At 42.4% G+C, this 22771-nt stretch overlaps 5 protein-coding genes across 5 annotated transcripts; 1 reads left to right on the top strand and 4 right to left on the bottom strand.

Annotated features, from left to right (window-relative positions):
- Window positions 1-1875: 1875 nt before the first annotated feature.
- Window positions 1876-3761, bottom strand: IAQ61_009368 (uncharacterized protein; the record flags this gene model as incomplete). Its single annotated transcript, XM_066098360.1, has 2 exons — window positions 1876-2438; window positions 2549-3761. The coding sequence occupies 2 exons, from the start codon at window positions 3759-3761 to the stop codon at window positions 1876-1878; spliced, it is 1776 nt and encodes a 591-aa protein (XP_065951519.1).
- Window positions 3762-4350: 589 nt separating this feature from the next.
- On the bottom strand, window positions 4351-4605 carry IAQ61_009367 (uncharacterized protein; the record flags this gene model as incomplete). The annotated part of the gene is made up of 1 exon (XM_003838112.1): window positions 4351-4605. The coding sequence occupies one exon, from the start codon at window positions 4603-4605 to the stop codon at window positions 4351-4353; it is 255 nt and encodes an 84-aa protein (XP_003838160.1).
- Window positions 4606-5668: 1063 nt separating this feature from the next.
- On the bottom strand, window positions 5669-7244 carry IAQ61_009366 (uncharacterized protein; the record flags this gene model as incomplete). The annotated part of the gene is made up of 4 exons (XM_003838111.2): window positions 5669-6121; window positions 6173-6406; window positions 6463-7070; window positions 7121-7244. The coding sequence occupies 4 exons, from the start codon at window positions 7242-7244 to the stop codon at window positions 5669-5671; spliced, it is 1419 nt and encodes a 472-aa protein (XP_003838159.2).
- A 148-nt stretch (window positions 7245-7392) lies between these two features.
- Window positions 7393-10527, top strand: IAQ61_009365 (uncharacterized protein; the record flags this gene model as incomplete). The annotated part of the gene is made up of 1 exon (XM_003838110.1): window positions 7393-10527. One exon carries the CDS (start codon window positions 7393-7395, stop codon window positions 10525-10527), a length of 3135 nt encoding a protein of 1044 aa, XP_003838158.1.
- A 346-nt stretch (window positions 10528-10873) lies between these two features.
- Window positions 10874-11578, bottom strand: IAQ61_009364 (uncharacterized protein; the record flags this gene model as incomplete). The annotated part of the gene is made up of 1 exon (XM_003838109.2): window positions 10874-11578. The coding sequence occupies one exon, from the start codon at window positions 11576-11578 to the stop codon at window positions 10874-10876; it is 705 nt and encodes a 234-aa protein (XP_003838157.2).
- Window positions 11579-22771: the final 11193 nt, after the last annotated feature.

Below are 22771 nucleotides of genomic sequence, written 5' to 3'. Positions count from 1 at the left end.
TCCCCTGTGAATACCCTCGTAAATCTGTAGCTTCGACAGAGTTTTATCTTGGCCTATTATTCAACTAACAAACACCCGGCCATGTTTTCCACTACGGAACAAATCGAAGCGCTGCGCCTCTATCACTTCGTAGCGTTGATTGCTGGTGTGATATATGCCTTGATGATGATCATTGCATACATTCTCTGGAAAATCTGGGTAGAAAAAAAGTGATAAGACAGGCGCTTTGCGAGATCCAAAGCAGCGAGGATAAAAGAGAAGTTGCTGGGAAGCAGAGCAAGCAGAGAGATGAGTAACTTCAATTTGGACCTGGCCGACAAACAGAGTGAGATGTGTGTTCGGAGTAAAGAACGATGTTTCGGCGCTTTGAGATGGGACATGAGGACGTTTGCACTTTCATGACTTTTCATGTTCGAAATTTGGAATGACTAAATCAAGATAAACAAAACCCGCTTCACACATCTGTTCCATGCAAGTCCTATAGCCCGGCCACAATAGCCTTGATTGCATATCACCTCACTCCGCCAGCTTTTGTACCTCCCCCCATCTTTAAATACTCTCCACGCTTCTGTCCTCAAGATACCGCCCTGTCCCTCCACCAGAAATCTCGTCATCTTGATAACGACCAGCATCCCAAACAACAGAGCTCCCATCTGCGTACTCCGCCTTAACCACTTTGACTTTGGCAATTGTCTCTTGTCCAACTCAGTCAACACATCATAGTACGCTGTATTACATCTGGACTTCCATCTGCATATTTGCATCGAATGCCCAAATAAGCGAAGAAGACGTGGCGTATGAGATTTTCAACAATTATGCACTCAGATAGATACTCTGCTGTGTCGGCAGATGGAAGGAAGGAGTAGTCGAGTTGGTGCGCAGTGATACAGTGAACGTGCGGGTTTGTATCGACGAGCGTGAAACCAGTGCGTGTGGCGATTGTGAGCACAGTAATACCGTCCCAGTGGTAGATCTGCATGTTGCAGACTGGAAATTTGTTTTTGTAAGGGTTCCAAGGGTCGTATGCGCGAGCGATGAAGCAGCGGTAGTGAAGCCAGTGCTTGCAAGGGCTGAGGGGCAGGAATGCCGATATTGAGGCATCCGGAGTCCAAAGTGCCGTATTAGCAATTTTCGATCCTAAGATAGGAGCACTCCAGTGAGTGTTGCAGACGGGAAATTCGACGGCTGGATGAGGCGGCCGATTGTGTAGTGCAACGGTTTGCATAAGATCATGGTCGACGTAACAGAGTAAGGACGGTAAAGGTGAAGGCAGACTACTTTGAGTTCTGTCTGACACATAAACTATTGACGTCGCTGCGCTCTGTTCAATCTTTATAGTAGTGGTTTTAGTTGTATGCGCCGTAGGTACTGGAAATAAAACTCTGTCCGGACGGCATGTTCGTAATAATGTGCAATGTGATTTGGGCAGGAGAGTGAGCAGCGGTTGTAATACACAAAAAATATGTTTAGCAAATCTAGACTGGTTTAGATCATGAGCGCTCTAACGAAAATGACTGTATGTGGAAGGTGATTTCCGCATGAAAAAATCATGTGGGATTTTGAGAGATGCAAAGTCGAAGTGAGATTACAAGTGAAGGTGAATCAAAATCGATGAATGATGTTCTCCGCTAGTAATAGTGTTGCACGATGAATCTTCCATTATTGTGTTCCATAAGCAGCCCTACCCCCATTATACTCGTTAAATAGGATTCCCTGCGTTTTGCTAATCCTATATTTGAGCGACCCACGTGGATAGTAACATCCCATTCCAGTGACGAAGTATCCTAGAGCGAGAATAATCGCTCCATCAATTACAGCAGTATGCTTTAGCATCCAAGACAGATTTTGAGAATCCTTGCCTGCCACTTGATCATCTCACACACCAACATCGAAGAGTCCTTCATCCGATCCTGCAAAAGCCAGCCAGCCATCATAGTTACCAGGAGCAGATATATAACCGCGATGATCTGCCTCACTTTTCAAGAATAAAACTTTGTGACAGACTGGGCAGCCATCAGGGACCTTTTCATCGTTTCGCCATCGCACCGCCCTCGGGACTGGCAGTCTTTTTGTTCGCTCCTTCCCTGCGACCACACAACACGGACTCATACATGGCGTGCGTGTAATGACGAAGAATAGCATCGAAAGGTCGTTATCCAGTTTCTGGTCGTCATCTTCGTCCTTTTCTTCCTCTTCCTCGTCCTCATCCTCGTCTTCGTTGTTGTAGTATGAGGGGTGAGGCCGGGGCGACGGAATTTTATACTCAGATGCCATTGCATCACGTTCGTGCACTCGGACAGATACAGATACCAAGTTAGGTCTTCGATGCATCCGTAGACTAGGCCCGCGTTCAGACGTTTCTTTGATGTACCGTGCATACAATTCCGCCAAGGCTGAAGACATAGTGCTGCTTATCCTGGAGACGAGACGCTTCTGTTCTCCTAGTGGAGAGTTAGTAACGGCAGTTATTACGGGGGAAGTACTAGTGCTCCCTTCACTGAAGGATGCGATCGCAATTTCACGGGGTCTGGGGTCCATGTACACATACTTTCTTGCTTTATTCGCTCCTGTTTGTCGTCAAGCTCGTTGTTCGTTGGTTCCGCAGCCTTTACAGACGATTTATTTGCCGTGCTAGCCTGCTTTGCCGCTTTTTTTAGAGCTGTGAGCTTGTCCATGTTTGTCTCTGCAGCTAAAGCATCTTTCCACTTTAGCGATGAGTGGTTGTAGGAGTAAGGCATGACGCCCGGGGGCAAATCATACACTCCTGCCGGATTTGGGCCTGAGGTGTAAAGCAAATTATCAGGCGGCGGCAAGCCGGTCGAATGCGGTCCCCATTGCATCGCAAGTGGGAATACAGCCTGCTGAGTCGGTTTGTTGGCGCTGTGGTTTGAGAGTGATGGCATAATAGCGCTCGATCCTGGAAGCGTATCAGCAGCTATATCCTTGTTGCTGGAGCTGGACACTTGAGTGGTGAAGGTCGGGAAAGCAGATATGGCTTGGCCCAAAGGCTGATTCCAGTCTGCACTCTGCCACGAAACAGCTGCAGGCTTGGGCACTCCGGGAGCCGAAGAGGTAGTCGTCCAAAGATCTGACGTCAGGCCATGATCCAGGATCACGGCATTCTCCATGAAGGTGATTTGCCTACGGGAACGAGTCGCAGGGCTTCCAATGAGCTGAAGTATCGGCCACCAGAAATCACCAAAAAGTAGGATGCCTTGGCCAGGTACATGTGCATCTTGCATCATCTGGGAGAGCGCTTGGGCGACGTTGTGCAGGCCGTCATGCTTGTCCTCAAAGCCATGGGCATGCTCAGTTAGGTATGTGTGCAGTCGGTGACCGAGTGCTGCGCCGCGTGAACCAGGGGAGAAAGAAAGTGGGCGTAGTTCCCTCCTCGAGTCCTCTGGCATGCCGAAGGTGGTGGCCAAGCACTTCTGGCCGAAGACATGTTGGCACTTCAGTCTGACTGGTAGCTCGGAATTGTTGTAGCCGGGGTCGGGAGCCTCACAGTAGACTTTCCAACAAATTGGGCATTTGAGGTTGTCATTCTCCACTTGATCGACTGTGATGGGTGCTAGGCTGTCCAGGAACTCCTGCTGAGATGCGAAGGTATGGGCGTCTGGCTGAGGTGCAACATAGCGCTTGCTTTTCTTGTTGTCCTGTGCTAGCTGGAGTTGCATGGAAGTCGATTGATGGCTACTGGCGGATTGAGTATCCTCGTCTTCTTTTGGCGCTGAGCCGGATGTTTCTGACGAGGTGCTCATGTCGACTGCCTATTTGTCTGTTTCAGAAACGGTCAGTTGGTGTAAGTAGCAAGCGGTGACAGGGTGTGAATCTTGTCACGACGCCGCTGGATATAGGGAACAGCGTGAGCTGGTCTGGGGGGAGAGAGAGAGAGAGTATGTGTGTGTGTGTGTGTGTGTGTGTGTGTATGTGTCTGCGCTGCAAGCTTTAGGTATGGGCAAGAAGAAAGAGTTGAAGTGAGGCAAAGAGGCTGGGTCGAGGTCAACTGGTGTTGCAACGCTGCCTGCCAAGCTTAGCCGCACTAGGTAACTAGCCCCTCAGTAAACATGGTCGGTGATTGGCCATTGGTCCATACCGCTGTGTGACCATGGGCCCGTATAGTACTATGTAGTCGTCTATCCATCCATTTCCCAAAGTCCCAAGTCCCAGTCCCAGTTCCCAGTCTCAGTCCCAACACCGGCCACGGAGAGATGATTGTGAAGGGGAGAGAGAGGGAGAAGAAGGACGGGTTCTGTGACTAGGCATAGGTGGGGTGAAGAGTGAATACCACGTATCCCAGGCCGGCTGGGTACTTCACGTGTACCTTATCGCCTATCGCTTAGCGCAACGCTAGCCCCGCACCGCATTGCTCAGAGTGGAAAGAGCGATTTCCAAAACAGGCCATGCGAGCAACAACGCTCGCGACACGACATCATCGCCACCATGACCACCATCGCCATCGTCACCTGCCTTGTCCCGACCTTCCAACAACACAACACTCGCATCTGAGTAGAGAGCCAAGTATGCAAAGTCACAATGATCTGCTCCGCCTCCTGACCATTTCATGTTCTTCACATCTCTGACCCAAACGCTGCGAACAAACATGTTGCAAACTTGTGTGAATGGCCGCCGGTTCCAACTTCTTCAACAAACCTTTTGACGAATGCCCCCTTCTATTCCGATTCCTATCCAATGTGCCTCGCTCCTTGCAACCTCGAACACCATTTCAACATCACCATAGTACACGTCACTGCTTGATTTACCCTAGGAACTCACATTGGAAGAAGGCATCAGTTAAATTCACGGCCGAGTGCCTCGCCAGTCATCCCATGCTCGATGGCGACAAACACCACATGCACAACTAATGATGGCGCCCTGTTCACAACTCCAATGCAGCTTGCAGGTCTGGCTGTGAGCGACCGTACATGCCCGATATGTCTCGAGCCCTATGTAGAGCCTGTTCGAGGTGGACCGTCGCCTGCTGACGGCGCTGGAGAGTGGGCGGTCCGAATCGATATGATCGCGGAACAGTCTGGGCTGCGGAGATGCTGTGGGCATATCCTCGGGCGAATCTGTCTTGAAAAACACCTCCAGGGTGAGGGTCCATGGAGGAACAAATGTCCTTTGTGTCGCAACTTGTGGTTTCACGTGACCGTGGCCAATCATGCCGCAACAGACGAACAGCCACGGGCGAGTGCAGAGCGCATATATCCACAAGCAACTTTGAGACGTAGTTCTCGGATTGCCTCTCGAGCAGCCGTACGGCAACCTCCAAGCGCACATCACGATCGGTATAGAGTCAATCCAAGGACGAACTGCACCTTGAGAAACGCAGGCCGCTCGCCACATTTCATGCGTCATTTGCTTGGCTTATTAAATGTTAGTAGTGGGTCTGACGAGGTCAAAGCTACCCTGGAGGAGGTAGAGAGGAGACTGGGGATACTGTATGAGAGCTAACAAACCGATCCAATGGCAATATGACTGTCAATCTGGCGAGAACTAGACTGTATCCTCGAATACATACGTTGCAGACCGGGGCATGATGCGTTTGATGGCAAGGGTAGGTACTCGGGGGACAGGGCCACCGATATACACGGACCACAAAGGAGCTTTAAATATAGTATACATTAGTCATGACTGTCCATGGACATGAGATGAACTTCCCATGCTATGCTTTCATCTTGATCCGCTTCGTCGGCCTTTCTTCCCTTGCCTTGCTCTCATTATCTTTGCAAAATTCCATCACAGACGCCCTCACCTCATGAAGTAGCCTCTTCTCACCCAACCTTACTTCAATCGCGAGACGATGTCTCTTCGTTAAGCTGCTGTTTTCTAGCAGTTCTTCGTCCTCCTCCACAGATGTGGCATACTCGGAGAGTTTACGGTTCAGAGCTTCTCCAATGACAGCATGGAGAATCTCGTCACGCCTCACGGCGCTTCCAATGAGCTCAGGCTGTTGCTTTTTCAAAGCCTTCAAAATAGTCTTTAATTGTTCGCTCAGCTCTGTAGGAACCTCGCAAGTCTGGGGAGGCTGGACAAGACGGCCCTCATCGGAAGGCTCTCCAGAATCGCGCTCAAGAACAAAGTAGTCTTCCAGTTCATCCTCGCCTAATTGGGTTTCCTGTAGAAAGTATGTTACTATGGACTACTCTGGGGGAGGTGATGGGCTTACTACGGCTTGCAAGATACCATCAGAAAGCTCCAAGTGCGCTACTAAAGTACTCCGCACAAGCTCCCAGGATACTTCAGCAACGTCATATCGGTGGTGTTCTGGTGTAACATAGCCGTAGCGTCTCAAAAGCTCAGAGGACGGAAGAGGACCATAGTAATTCAAGATTTCCGTGCCGGCTCGTATGTCAGAACGCAGCGACGTAACTTCCAACTTTTCGCCATGGTTCACATGCGCCTACGAGGTACACAGTTAGGGCTACTCATTTATAGAAGTAAAAGTAAGCAACGTACGTTGAAGTCTGCATTCGCATTGAGGACATCTGCCATCGGCACCATGCCCAGCATAGTAAGCCCATCGCGGTCTTCGACCCACCCCTCTTCTTCAGCATCAGACTCTTCTTTGTCATCGTCGAGATCAAACGCATATGACATTATCGTACTGCCAATACGATGTGCAAGCGCAAGCAGGTCTTCTTCATTTAATGGAATCGCGCCTTTTGGACAGAATGCAGTAGGGTTCTGCGTGACTATAGGAAGAACATGTGTGCGTAGCATTTCATCGCTTTCCGATTTACCAATTTTCTCGGCTGTCAGAACTGTGCCTTCTAGCTCCTTTAATTCATCTTGGGTCCAGAAGATTGGTGTATCGAAGCTAGTTGGTAAAATGTCGATATAGGGCTTCCAGTAAGATTGCTCGCCGTGCAAGTATTCGCGAAGCATAACTAGGATTAATGAAGCCCATGGGTCCAGGGGCTCTGCTTTCTCATCTTCCGCATCATTCAGTGTCCCATCGAAGATACCCGGAAGTAGCCTTGCGAGATCTGACGTCTCGACATTGATGATGGCATTTCTTGGGATGGTAAATAACGTGGTTTCTGCTGGGATATCCCTTGTGGCAACTGAGAAACATCAATGAATGCCTCCCTATCTGAGGCCCATCGCAACTAACCAATGCCCCTGCCAGCGTCCTGGCTGCGAAGGTCGCTGATTTTTGATAGGTCATCACGGAATTCACCACCAACTGACTTGAACCAGGCTAAAAAACGATCGGTAACGGCTTGAAAGTCTGTCATACTTTGTGCAACGCGCTCAGAAAATCGTAAGCTTCTACACAGAAGCAATTGTATAAATAGGTCCACTTGGCTGTCCAGAGAAAAGCTTCTGCTTATCTTATCATCACGTGCAGGCGCGTTGGACGCGTCCACGCTAACACCTAGGTACATGGTTCACTGTTCGCGCCACGCATCCGTCAACCGCCACTCGACATGGGAAGCGACGCGGTTCTCCGTACTCATGGACGCTTTGCTGGAAGGGCTCAATCATGCCCAGAAGAACGCGGTCACCAGCCCGGCGAATGTCGTGCAGGTGTTGGCGCCTCCCGGCTCTGGCAAGACGAAAACACTTACAGCACGCGTTGCGTACCACATTAATCATGAACGACTTCAGCCATGGAACATTATCGTTTGCACATTCACGATCAAGGCCGCCAAGGAGATGAAAGATAGGATCAAGGGCTTTGTGGGCGACAAACTGGAGGCAAAATTGATTCTGGGAACTTTCCATTCTGTTGCCCGACGCTTCCTTTCTAGATATGGCCAGGAGATTGGCATCGACAAGAATTTTGGAATTGCAGACGCCAGCGACAGCTCGGCAATAATCAAACGCATTATCAAGCGCTATAACTACACTGTGGAGCCAGGAAATGCTCGCTCTCGCATCTCAAAACTGAAAGCCAAAGGCATATCGGCAGACGACTTCACGAATACCTCCAAAACTGTCAACGACAATGAGTTTGCCTTGGTCTACTCATCTTACCAGGAGCATCTGAAAGCTGCCAACCTCTTGGATTACGACGATCTCCTTGTGAGATGCGTGGAACTGCTCAAAAAATCGCCATCATGCGTTTCAACCATCCAGGCTGTCTTGATTGACGAATACCAAGACACGAACAACATACAATACGAGCTCATGCAGCTTTTAGCACAGAGTACCAGGCGTATCACCATCGTAGGCGATCCAGACCAGAGCATCTATAGTTTTCGATCTGCCGAGATTGAGAATCTACGTCGCATGCGTGCTGACTACCCGGAATCGATCGTTATCCATCTTGAAAACAACTACCGCTCTTCAGGCCGGATCCTTGCCTCAGCCATGGCAGTTATTGAGCAAGACGAACATCGGCCGCAAAAGTCACTAATTGCCACACATGGCGTTGGGGAGCAGCCAACTCTTCGTCATCTAGCCTCTGCTTTCGTGGAGGCGAAGTGGATCGTCGAAGAGATCCAGCGATCCAAGACTCTTACTGCTGGTTTGCTTGAGTATAGCGATTACGCTATCCTGCTGCGGTCTTCTCAACTCTCGCTTCAGATCGAGAGAGCATTGGGACAAGCCGGCGTCCCCTATCGTATGGTTGCTGGCACGAAGTTCTTTGATCGTGCTGAGATACGCATCGTTCTAGACTACCTGCGCGTGATCAGCCAGCCGGACCACAACGATGCAGTGGCCCGTATCATCAATGTGCCGTCCCGAAAAGTTGGGGATGTGACTATCAAAAATTTGCTCGAAGAGGCAGAGACTCGTCACATCACCCTATGGAGCTTAGTACTCGAAACTGCACAGGGCAGACGAAAGCCACAAACCATGGTGTCTGCGCAAGCACAAAAGGGCATGGAGCAATTTGTCAACATAATCCTGACCAGTCGCCAGAAGCTTTTGCCGGGAGAGGGTGAAGACTGTAATCTTCTGGGCCTTATTAGTCACGTCCTGCAAAAGATCTCGTTTCAGGCTTACCTCAGGCAAATGCATAAAGAGAACTGGGAAGATCGATGGGCAAATGTGGAAGAGCTGGTAGCCCAGGCAATGCAAATGGCCACAGCAGCCGCAAACGGCGAAGAGATAATCGATGACGCGCTACCAGTCGTCGAGGGCGTGGAGCAGCGCCAGGATAGTGCTGCCGACATTCTCTCTAAGTTTCTCGCGAACGTGACACTTTCAAGTGCCGCAGATCAAGAAGGCGGTGACTTGAACCAGGTCACCATCTCCACAATACATGCAGCAAAGGGTTTGGAGTGGCCAGTGGTCTTCTTACCAGCCATGTATGATGGCTCCATCCCTCACTCGCGAGCAGAAGACCAGGATGAAGAACGACGACTACTTTATGTTGGAATGACGCGCGCACAGGGTCTGCTTTATTTGAGTTGCCCAGTAAGGCAGTCAGGCCAGGAACAAACCACGCTCTCACGATTCGTCTCTGATCGAAAATTACAGAAGTTATTCAGGGATCGAGGTCCAGACCTAGCATTTAATCGCAGCGCAATCCCAAATCTAGCCGGCATACTTCGGAGGCCTTGCCCTGAGCCTGCAGATATCATGGCCACCCACAGCCTCCTGGAGCGCCTGGAAGACGACAAATACCCCGCCACACGTGAAGAGATTGACGATGATAGTTCGCGATGGGGTGCGTCTTACGATGACAAATTTGGTAGTACTGGTCCAAGCACCGATACGGACCAGCCTTTGTTCAAACGACGGAAAGTTGAGACGAAAACATACGACTCGTGTACGAGTGTGAAAGTATCAGTGAGCATGCACCAAGCCTCCACCTTCTCCACTGCAACAACGACAATGCATGCCGCGAAGGGTGGATTCACGAGTGCCCGCGACCTAGGTGATCTCCAGGCCATGCAGCAAGAGGCAGAGCGTATACGCATGCTCGCTAGTACTCCCGGCCTCAGCAAACTACCTGAAAAGAGCGCGTTCGGCGAGATCAAGTCCTCCAATGCGAAGACCGCGCGAACCAAGAGGTCGAAGCCACGAGCGGTTGGTCAAAACGCTATCACCAGTTTCTTCAAACGATGCGGGAGTACGTTGTCTGAGGAACCCAAGGGTAATGCATCACCCCCTCTTATGCAAAATTATCAACGCTCACACTCTTCCGTGTCTGCGGGCGCGGATGCGGACATGGTGTTGCACGAGATATCCAACGTTCAACCCACAGCCCCACGAGCATATCAACCTCTCTCCCTTCCCACACACAAGTTACAAACCCGCCCGATTCTCAAAAAACCCAAGAAAGGAGACCGCGAGGAAGAAGCTGAAAGTAAATGTTACGTCCTCTTATCCAGTTCGCCCGTACAACCAAACTTTGATGAATGTGCTCATGGAGGGATGGAGGGCGAGAAGACGGGACCTTCAGCAAATATGGGTACAGGCACTCGAGCAGCATCTACCTTCCATACTACGTCTATGAATCAATTGCAGAATCAAAGTGCGCAGAGGAAGACGTTGGGAACGAGGAGAACGATGCAGGGGTGGAGTGTCAAGCATAGTTCTATGCCAAAGCCGAGATCTTGTTGAGGATGGAAGGCTTATTTTGTTAGGCCGGCGTTTAGCTTCTTGACATTGTATTGGAGCCATGGTGGGATTTTTGTGTTTTTTGTATTGCTATCTTGACAACTGGGAGTAAAGCATTGAGCACATTGAAGGCCATCTATCTACCCCGCTGTACATTAGAGAGAAGAAGCCAGTATACAAATTCCATACACGTCTGGAGGGACCTTCCATCAGCTAGAAACCTTGAAATGTCATGTATATATATATATATATATGAGTGTGTGTTAGAAATACATGAAAGTGTGTAAATCGGGCCTATGTACACGATAGGTAGGTAGCAGCTGCCTATGATACAGAACTTGTGACCCCTCTAATCATGCTCGAGCGCCTTCTCCTCCATGGCCACGACCGCATTTTCCAATTCTCTTATTCTCCCCCCAACTCTCCGTTTCACCTCATCCCCAACCACCTTGTCTCCCTCAAGCACGCCTTTGTAATATGCCAACAACTTGTCCAGCTCCTCCCTCGCCGCTGCCCGGTCGTCCGGTGCATACATGGTGTTCTTCTCGCTTTCCTCACTCGCAATCTCAAACTCGTCTCTCGCGGTGCCGTACAAGTCGCTAATCTCTTCAATCGCCGTATCAACGGCAGCTTGAGCGTCGGGCGCGAGACTAGGATGTGGTGCCGTGGATGTAGTTTCCGAGGCAAAGGTGGTCTTTGAAGAGGATGTGAAGGTGCGCACAGACGAGAGCGTGTTGCTGGGCGTGGTGAAGCGCGTCCATTGCGATGTGCTGGCTAGCAGGGAGATATTGCGGGCTTGGTAGGGGGGTGGCGGTGAGGGAGTTCGTGGGCGGTGCTGGGCCAACGGTTGCTGGGTAAGAGGGTAGGAGGTGCGTTGGGCGGCTATGGCAGTTGCGCGGAGAGTGGTCTGGCGGAACAAAGTGCGGAGGGGTGCGCTGCCGGCCTGCATTTTCGAGCCGGAGCTGCTGTGATAAGAGGATTGAGCGATGCGCGAGATTGAGCGCCGAGAGCAGGTGCGCAGAATAGGCGCTTTTGTAAACAGCACCTGAGACATTTTTGAATAGGTGGTGAATGGTTGGGGAGGGTTAGGATGATTAAGACTGAGATGGGCGGAGTTGGGCCTGAGGTTCGCCGGAGTTAAGGTGGGTTGATGGCGATGATATCAGCGACGCATTACAGTCCCCCCCCTGATTGTACTGCTAGCTACCGGTACTGTCTGCCTTAACCTCTTTACTCTAGAACAATGCTTGCGTGACAGTCTAATACCAAAAAAAAAGTTCGCAATTAGCAAAGGATTAATCACATAAAATGTCACCTGAGTTTCCTGTCTTGAATTTTAATGTGCAGCTTGTTTTCGCTTCGACTGTTCTCGTCTAACAAAAAATTGACTCCAGGGAGGATCGAACTCCCGACCTTCAGTGCGCAGCAAGGCATGTAAAACTGACGTGATAACCACTACACCATGGAGCCCGATTGACAATCTATAAAGAGTATTTTTCCTCGTTGTAATATATAGTTATGTTAATACAGTCTATGACTGACGAATCTAGTGAAGCTAGAACCTTCAAAGCAGGTGCAATCTAGCCGCACCACTACTTACAGATAATTGCTACCCCTAAGTGCCCTAGTTATTATCGCGTTTACATATATTTTAACATGTTAAATAAGACTTTTATAGGCTCTACTTAAAGGTGTACTTGTATAGCAATTATATACTAGAGTAGTAGTGTGCCGTGGTATAGGATATATAGGAGAAAAACAAGGCTTAGCCTAAAAAGTTAGGCGGATTAAATAGTATAAAGGTATAAAGGATTAGAGGATAGGATAAGCATAACTCCTACAGACTTTACTTTAACTCTATAATATTATCTTTTTACTTATATTTCTATATTAAACCTATATCCTCTACTATAGGATTACTACTATTAAACCTTGCCCCTCCTACTTCTCCTTGTTTAAATAGGTTACTCTCCCTATTAGTTTAAATAGCAAAGCCTAAGGGGAACTTATCTTATCTTAGTAAAGGGGAGGGCCTAGTAGCATATAACTAAGAGGATATTTCTCTAAGTATAAGGAGGGCAGAGAAAAATTAAAAAATAGGTAGTATTAATAATTAATATTATTAAGGCAAAAATAGTAGGCCTATATTAGGACGTGGCTAACGCGCGTTAGTAGGAATAGAGTAATGTGGAAATTTGGATCACTAAGGTTAGGAATGATTTAGGAGATGGATTATTAGATTATATCTACTACGATCGTACTTATATATATAGAGCTTTAGCTACCCTTACTAGAAGGTAAATAATTAGTAAACCTTCCTTACTAGAGCTCCTGCTTTTTATTAGGCACTTAGCAGTAAGCTAGCAGTTAATTAGATAGTGGGTTATACAGGGGTATTAATTAGGATTAATTAGGATTAATTAGGATTAAGATACTCTATAATCTAGTTAATATCCCTCCTGTAACACACCCCCTAGGTGTAGGTAGATCTTTTATTATTGTAGTTACGCTTATAGTTAGTAGGTAGTATAGCTAATTAGAGCGTTGTATATCTAAAGGGTTAAATTAGCTTACCCTTTAGATACTAACTAGCGCGCCTTCCTTATTTAGCCTACGCTTACACGCGTAGATATTATCTAGATAGAGCTCTATAACTCTATCTACCTAACTATAATCTTTACTATAGCTTAAGTTATAAGATTATCTAACCCTAAAGATCTAAACTATACCTATATCCCTGCTAACCTATCTTAGTTAAAGTTAAAACCTGCTACTTACGCTTACTCTACCTGCGCTGCCCTTATTACCTCCTGCGTAGCTAAAGCTACAGTTACTAAAGCTACTACTACTAAAGAAGAGCGCGCTACTACTAAGCGTAAGGCTATAGTAGAGTGTGTAGTAGCTAAGCGTGTAGCTGCTACTGCTATAGCTAAGATTGCGAAGCTAAGGAAGGGTGCTCCTACTCTAGCTCCTACTACTCTAGCTCTAACTCTAACTCTAGCTCCTGCTCCTCCCTAGACCCCTCCTAAGGCCCCTGCTCCTGCTCCTGCTCCCTCTCTAGCTCCTAAGGAGACCCTAAGATCCTCCTACTATAAAGAGCCTAGTATTTGTTGTGCTAAAACTTGTCTAAATTATCTACGCTTAGCGCTCTTTAACAAGTCTAATAGCAAGTGCTATAACTCTTCTAGTAGGGGGACTTAGTGCTAGTAGTGCTCCTCTAGGTATAGCTATATCCTAATATATATAATCTATATAAGAATTTTTCCTTTATAACACTTAGTAAGATCTTATACTAATAAACTAATAGCCCTAAGCTTGCCTAACGCTCTACGCTATCCTTTCTAGTAAGGAAGTAGGTAGGTAAGAGCTAAGACCTTCTTAAAGATAAGAAGAGGAGGGTCTTAGTGCTCCTTAAGGAGAGTAAGGCTAAGTAGTAGGAGCTAGTAAAAGCTGCTGCTACTGCCGCTAAGCTTGCGCGCAAGGCTACTTCTGCAGCTAAGGGCGCCTAGAGCTCCTTATTAGAAGATAAGGACTCTAGCTCCTCTAAGGTTCCCCCTATAGATCCTAGGATAGGGCAACCTAGGCAGCTCCCTATAGACTCTAAGGCACGCTTTACGCGTATAATAAAGCTCCTTAGGGAAGCTACCTAGTTAATAATAGAGAGGTAAGCTATAGTTAGTTATTTTTATATTATATATTAATAGATCTTATATACTACCTTACTTTAATTAACGCTATATAATATATGCTCTACTATTATATAACTTTAGGTGCTCCCTAAACCTTATAAATTATTATATAGTTAGGTTTTTAGTAAGCCTATTAGCTAGTATATTACTAGTAGGTAGGTAGGTAATGTAGAAAGATCCCTTTATATACTCTTGCCTAAGCCACATATTTTAAATATCTACATAGCGTAGCTTAGTGGTGATCCTTTTATTATTACCTACTACTAACCTAATAGTTTATTAATTATTATAATTAATTATCTAGGTAGTATCTAAAGTAAGGTGTATTTTAGTTAAAAAGCGTTTTAACGCTATTACTTCTTTTCTTACTTGCTTAAGCGCAAGGAGCTCTACCTTAGTAGTTAAAGTAGTAATAGTTAATTATTAAGCTACCTTCTAAATAATAGGTCCTCTAAAGAGCGTGATTAGGTATCTATATAATAATTGCTAAGTATTAATATTATTAGCAAATAACGCATTACTATATATTATAAGCTTATTAGGATCCCTATTCCTATATTAGATTAATTAGTATTAAGTTTAGTATAGATAGACGATTACTTAATTAACCGCATTAAAGTGTTGTTTAGATAGGTTAGTAAGGTATTAGGAGAGCTAGGAGGCTGCATAGGCAATATTAGGGCGCACTATAATTAAGGTGTAAAGGATTAATCTAACGCGCTCCTAATAGTCCTTAATCTCCTTTTTAGTAGCTTCTCTAGTGCTCTTTTTAATATCTTTACTTAATAGTAGTGTAGCAGGGAATTTTCCTATCTCTACTAGATTAAATTTCTTTGCAATCTTGTTAATGTATTTATTATAAACAAGCGTTATTATCTATCTCTTTCTATCCTAGATTACTCTTACCCCTAGAAACCAGCTTACAGGTCCCTTCTCTTCTATAGTATATCTTTGCTTTAGAGCTTAGATAACCTTGTAAGCTTAGCTTGCGTAGTTTTAGTAATAGAGTGATAGGATATTGTCCATATAGAATATTAACAAGATACTACAATCTCTATTAAAGAATAGGCATAGCTCCTCTTTAGAAGCAATAAGCTTATTTTCTTAGAGTGTAGTTAAGAGCTTATTATACTATAATAATAGTAAGTCTTTTAATCTATATAGAGCTTGTTTAAGCTTAACGCACTTTCTAGGTATTTAATATCCTTTAGGTAGCTTGTAGATAACTATAGGGTGTTAATCCCTTAAGGCGTTAAGGAAAGCTCTAACAACGTTATATTAATATATCTTAAGGTTAAACTTAGCTCTAATAGCTATTATAGTCCTAAAGGTTTAAGCTGCTAGGGTAGCTACGTAGGTTAAATAAATTAAGTTAGTAAGCTATAGATCTCCTCTTACTACTATCCTTGCTTTGCACTTAATTAGGTAACTATCCTAATTAAGCTTGTATATAAACACCTATTTAAGTAGGAGTAGACGCTCTCCTGTATTTAGCCTATTAATCTCCTCCTAGGTACTAGCTTTTAGTAGAGTATTAATTTCTTTATATACTACGTCTCTAAATTACTATCCTATTTAGTAGTTATAGAGATCCTTCTATTATTTTAGCTCTTTTTATAGAGCGTCCTAGTGCGTATTCCTTTTAGGGTTTTTAGGAGATTTGCTCCCTATTACTACTGCGATTATAGCGTGGATTATAGTATTTAGTTTAGGATATACTAAAAGATTATATAAGGGATTTCTAATTAGATCTATATCTAATAGATCTATTACTATATATATCCCCGCACTTATAGAGCCTCCTAGTAGTTTATTAGGGTCCTGTCCCTAAGCTTGCTTACTAACACGCGTTAGTGGTAGTCCTTTAACTTGCGGTTTTCTACTTCTTCTAGGAGCTCTAGGTGCTACTTGTAAGGGATCTGCAGGAGATATAGAATCTAGTCCTAAAGCGGGTAGGTAGGAGCTCTGCTTACCACCCCTATAAGAGCTAGATAGGGTGCCCTTACCTATCTCCGTGCTCTTATAGAGTGACCTACTAATAGCACTCTCCCCTCTAGGTCTTTCCTAGGAGCTACCTATTGTGGCGTTAAAGTAAGTTAGATTACTACTATCTTAGGTAGTAAGACCCTAATCTATAACCTATATAGATCCTTTGTTTCCTATACTAAAGTTTAGTTCTAGTGTTAGTTTAGGAGTTTAGAGCCCTATTAGCTTAGGGGACTTTATATAGATCCTTTGTGCTAAGCTAGCTGTGCTTAGTACCTACGCTAGAGGTGTCTACTTAGGGGGTTGTGAATTACTAGGCTAGCTAGCCTAATTATCTACCTCCTCTAGCTCTACCCTACCCCCTAGCTCCTACGCTAGGTTTAGTCCTCCTTACTTACTAGACTCCTTATATTACTCTACCACAATATAAAGCTAATTAAAGATATTAAGCTCTTTATATGCTTCTCCTACATCGCGGATCTTATCTTTGCTAATAATATTAACTATCTTTTAAGCTTCTAACTATTAAAGCTACTCTAGATCTTTCTCTTTATAGAAAAGATCCTTATTAAAGGTAACGTTCTGCGTTATAATAATTTAATTAAGTAAGGGGATCTATATCCTATATATATTAGATGCTCTATATCCTACTAGATATCTAATATAACCCTAAGGGTTCACCTTAAAAACCCTCTTGTGACGCCTAGCTACTTAATCTCTATTAAGGGGGTAAGCTTAATAGCCATAGGCGTATATTCCGCTCTAATTAGGGCGGAGATTAGCAGTTGCCTCCCTTATCTGCTCTAGTTGCCACCACCTAAAGTATCTAGTAAACTAACAATCTAGCACTTTGTTAGGTAATATTATATTATGAGTATAGGACAGGCTTATATTATAGAGCCAAGTTACTGCTTTAATAATTTTAGGCTAGAGCTTTATTAGTAGGTTAGCACTAATCCTTATTTTAATTAATTTTGTTATAATCTCCTACCCTACTCTTTCTACTCCTCTATTAGGTTTATAGGTATATATAGGTAAGCTCTTAATTTTAATACTATTATTAGCTACCTAGATCTAAAAGCGAGATTCGCCACGCTAAGGGAGCGTTGCAATATTATTATCTTATATAATCTTAACTATGCTAAGCTTATATTAGTTAAGTATTAAGCTCTTAAAATTTTTAAACACCTATATAATCTTATTAAGGTTTTTAGCTTGTAGTAGATAGGTATAAAGCTTTCCTAAGTAGTCGCACTTTAATACTAAGATCTATTACTTGTAAGCTATACCTGTTAGCATATTAAATAGATCCTATAATACCTAGTAGTATAGATATAGTAATCTTTCCCTTAGTTATCTTAATATAACCTGTTAGGCATATGTAATAGCGTAGTGCTCGCATTTGCTCCTAGGAGTTCCTTTAATCCTAATATTTATTACTAACTTAACTAGAGCTTTAAGCGCCTTAGGTCCTAAATAGCCTAATTATTAGTGCTAAAGCTCCTTACTATTATATCTTAGGTAAGTCGTCTAGGATTGTTAGGGTTATTTAGGCACTATACTTTAGATTATTTAATAAGGGGTAGAGGGCTTATATTCTAGGAAAGTTAAGTTAAACTTGCGCAGTAACTTGGCTAATACAACGCTCGTTTCTAATAATCTAAACCACAAGGTGGCATCTAGCCTAAGGAACTAAACTCCTACTTTAAGCAATTAAGCTTCTAATATAATATTTACATAAAAACCTTCTACTAACACTATGTTAGTAAGCACTAAATCTTCTGTTTTTAGACCTCTTGGTCTATTAAGAGTATTAGGGATTACTCTAGTCCCTCTACCTAAGATTAGAAAAGCTTAAGTTCCTGCTTTAACTGTCTTATATTTAACTAATCTAAATAAGCTTTCTTCTAGGTAGCTTATATTATTAACTAGGTGCACTGCACCCCTGTTATTAAAGATAGTGCTCTTTAATAGAGCGTAAGCTTCAAAGTCTATAGTTAAATAGATCCTGTTTGTTTTCTCCGCTATTAACATAGGGTTAATTAGTGCCGCCTAAATACTGCCTAGATAGGTGATCGCGTTTTCTTTTGCCTTACTACCATAATCTTAATTAATAGGATAGGACTTAATTAGAGCTTTTCTTAACTCTTTGAATTTTAGATTCCTATTAATCTTTTTCTTAATCTCTAATTATTAAGTAGTAGTAAGCTTGTTACCTATATTAATCCAAGCTTTAATAACGTTTTTGTATTTAGGAGGTTTCTATAGGTAAGATCTACTGCATGGACATAAAGACTCCTTCTTAGGTTAGTTAGAAGGTGGAGCTCCTATTGTTGCAAACACTCTAGGACCCTTAGAGCTTAATCTTATGTTGTTTTCTTAGAGAAGTAATAAATAGATCTTAGTAACCTGCAGGAGGTTATAAGTTAGCTCTCCTATTACTAACTTTTTAATAATCCTTTAAAACATAGTTTAACCTTAATCTAGTAAGATCCTAGTAGATAGAGCTTTAAGATAATCTTGTACTGCAAGCTGTCCTTTAATATTAGGAACGTTGTATACCTTAGCTTGCGTATACAGGATTATCTACTCCTTCTACTAGTAATTAGCGTCTTAGCTACTTATCTTTACCTTAGTAAGATAAGCTTTATACTACGATCTTGCTAGTGTTGCAGCGCTTAAGTTAGTTAGCGCTAGGTTATTGCGGAGCACTTAGATTAGTGCTTAGAGGGTTACTCTTCCTTAATTAACAAGCTCTATATAGGCTAGGGTAAGGATCCCTTAATCTACTATATTATTAACCTATATAAAGAGGTTCTAGATTACTAATAACTTTAATACCTAATCTAATAAGTAGGCTTAGTACTAAGCTATTTAGAGCTTGTACTGCTCGCTTGTTGTGTTAGATAGCGCGATATCTGTTGGCATGTTAGGCTTAATAGGTTTATTTTTAAAGTGGTTTTTAGTATCTAGAGCCTTAGGGTCTACCTCTACCTAGATCCCTTTAGTTAGGGCATGGTATCTAAATTAAATGTACTAGGTAGGCTAGTTAGTTAATCTAGTAAGTAGGATATCCCCCTTTAGGATTTAGTTGCTTATAGTAGAAGAGTAATAAGTAAGCTTCTGCTTAAGAAATAGTATAAAGAGTAAAGCTTGCTAGCTTAGTGTCTAAGTCAAACAATACGCTTAAATAGATAGGACAATCTTTAATAAGGTAAAGCGCGAACCAGGCTTATAACTATAGAAATTTAGATCACTAAGGTTAGGAATAATTTAGGAGATAGATTATTAGATTATATCTACTACGATCGTACTTATATATATAGAGCTTTAGCTACCCTTACCAGAAGGTGAATAATTAGTAAACCTTCCTTACCAGAGCTCCTGCTTTTTATTAGGCACTTGGCAGTGAGCTGGCAGTTGATCAGATAGTGGGTCATACAGGGGTATTGATCGGGATTGATCGGGATTGATCGGGATCAAGATGCTCCGTGATCCAGTTGATATCCCTCCTGCAACAAGTAATAACACTAAGAGGCTAACTAGAAAACATTAGAAACACTAGAATAACTAGAACTAGAATAACTAGAATAACTAGAACTAGAATAACTAGAACTAGAACAACTAGAACTAGAATAACTAGAACTAGAACAACTAGAACTAGAACAACTAGAATAACTAGAACTAGAATAACTAGAACTAGAATAACTAGAACTATTAGAATAATTAGAACTACAAGAAGTATTAGTAATACTAGAAGTGCTAGAACACCTAGAATATTACTACTAATAGAAAAGGTATAGTAAAGGCTATAGGATAGTATACGCTGTTAGCAGGAAAATAGGGCTAGGCTAAAGTTACTAATATAACAAGAATCTACTAAAAATAAATATAAGTACTAGCACTATTTAAGAAGGGTATTAGGGATATAGCTACTAAGGAAGAGGAGATAGTCTATAAAAGTAAGAGATAGGAAAGAAAGGAAGTAATATAAGTAAGTAGATACTAACTTATCTAATAATTTTAATTAATATTACTAGTTTATACACCTCCTTTAATATTTATAGAAGCCTACTACCTTAACTAAGCCTATTCTTTTTACTAGGAATAATACCTAGAGAAAGTAATATTACCCTAGGGTTAACTAAAATAGAAACCTCTAGACCCCTAAGAAGAGTCCTTGTCCCTATAAGGCCTAGGAAAACTAACTTTTAGTTCTAGGAAAGGGAGGTTACAGAGTTCCTAGATAACTACAACTACTAGGTAGAAAATAGGGGGCTAGATAAAGTAGATTAGCTAAAAATTCTACTAGACTTCTATAATACTATATGCAGAACATTTGTAAAGAAGCTTAGACCCTACTAGAAGCAAGACTAGGAGGAGCTGCAGGAAGCCATAAAGGAGCACTAGAGGGACTAGGATATAGCCTAAAGGATAGGTACCTAAACCTTCCTAGATGCGTATATATAAGAAGCCTCTAGAAACTTCCTAGGTCTCTTAGACTATTATACTAATTTTATAGTATATAGTAATACCTGCCTAGTATCTAAATAGCTATATAAAAGTAAAGTTAGATTCTTCTTCTTTAAAGGGTTACCCTAGGTAGATAAAGAGCTAGTCTTGCTTAGTATACTAGGAGGGCCTAATAGTAATAAGGTAGCAAGCTATAAGCTAGAGAAGATCTATACCTACGTTAAAAGAATCTATTAGTAAAGAGAAGGAATAAAATATATATTAGCTAGCTAAATAGAGGAAGATACTTAGTAGGTATATTAGATATTAGAATTAGTAAAAGCTACACCTATAAAGGAGGAAATTATAAAAGTAGTAAAAGGTATTAGAAAGGAGCAAGCTACTACCTAACTACTACTAAATATTAACCTAGAAATAGACTAGTTAATTAGGGCACTAGGAAAAATAAAGATAAGTTTAGCTAAGGCTAATAAGCTATAGGAACACTATATAATAGGCCTACTACTAAAAAGCCTAGTAAACTAGCTCTACTTTATTTTATATATAACTAACGCTAGGATAGAGCAAGAAATATATTAGAATACTATAGTAATTAGAGGGTTACTAATAAACTAGCTAAGAACCTAGGGCCCTATATAAATATTAACTACTTAGCTAGGGCTATAGAGTTATAGGGGGTATAATAAGAAACTACCTACCTATAATATATATAGATTAGAAACCTACCTAGTAAGGGACTACCCCCTCTAGCTAGAACTTATAGCGCTAGGGTAGGTAAGCACTTCCTAGAATCTAGAAATAAGGACTAGGATATTTTACTATAGACTATTATATAAAAGACTAGGGCAGGTTACTAAGCTAGTACTATAGAACTATACTCTTTACTAGATAAAGAAAAAGTTGTATAAATACTATAAAGTTACTAAGGATATTCTTAGCTAGCTAGCGTTATAGGTTAAGCTAGAACTATTTAATAGAATAGATTTAAGAGGCTAGTAGTAGAGGCAGACTTAAGGACTAGACTACCTAGTAGCAAAAAGAGTAGGAGCTAATATAATATCTTCCTAGAATTAAGGATTAGAACTAGTAGATACTTAAAAAGAATATAAGTAGTTCTTAAACTATTAAATGCTATAAACTAATAAGGAAGACCTAGTAGTAATAATACTAGATTATATAGACTTAAGATATATTATCCTAGGATTAGTAGACAAGAATATACCTAGGATCCACGCCTCTATAAGGGAGAAAGAAAAGCAAAGGGACTAAGTCTTAGAAGAAGTAAGGGCAGGATTAATCTAGAAGCGCAGGCAAGGAAGACTAACACAAAACCCAGTAAACTAAGAAGAGGGGGTAGGTAAGGAGATAGAACTTAAAGAGACCCTAAAGATTCTATACCTAGCTTAGGCCTATATAGACCCCTTTACAATAATCTAGCTACTAGATAATATAGGTAAAGGCTATACAAATTTAGGGCCTAATTAGGACCTGCTAATAATAAGAAGAAAAGTATAGTTTAAAGAAGTAAAGATTAAGGAGCTTAAGGGAATAATATGCCTAAGCCTAAACTAAATAGTAGCTACTTTTCTTAAATAGGAAGTCTAGGGAATTATAGTAGCTAACCTGCTAGGGTAAGATTATCTGCAGGAATAAATCAAGACATTATTATAGGAACCCTAGACTTAAGTCCTATAGGATAATAACTACTTTAGTAGGGTAAATATAGTAGAGCTAGGGGGCCTAGAAAGTGCGCTAGTCCTAAATAGGTATCTAAAGGGTGCGCTAATTTTACCCTTTAGATATATTAACTAATTAGAGGAGCTAGAGGTAAAGAACCCTACGCTAGGTTAGCGTAATATACGCGCTATGCTAGAAGTACTTAATACCTAAGTAAGGCTCTAATTTAGATAAAACTTAGATAGGTATAGAAAAGATTTAGTTATATAAGAAGAAAAAGATAAGTCTTATACTAACTAGGAATTAAATTAAATAACTCTCTATATAGAACTACTAACCTGCTAGACTAGTATAAGAGGGAATATAGTAAACTACCTAATTAATATAGGGGTATAAATAAATCTCTTAAGATTAAGTGCTAC

This window comes from Plenodomus lingam (genome assembly GCF_022343315.1).
Source record: "Plenodomus lingam strain CAN1 chromosome Unknown contig_6, whole genome shotgun sequence".
Lineage (NCBI taxonomy): Eukaryota > Fungi > Ascomycota > Dothideomycetes > Pleosporales > Leptosphaeriaceae > Plenodomus > Plenodomus lingam.
Note: the sequence above shows the minus strand (reverse complement) of the source record. Positions and strands in the feature narration are given on the sequence as shown.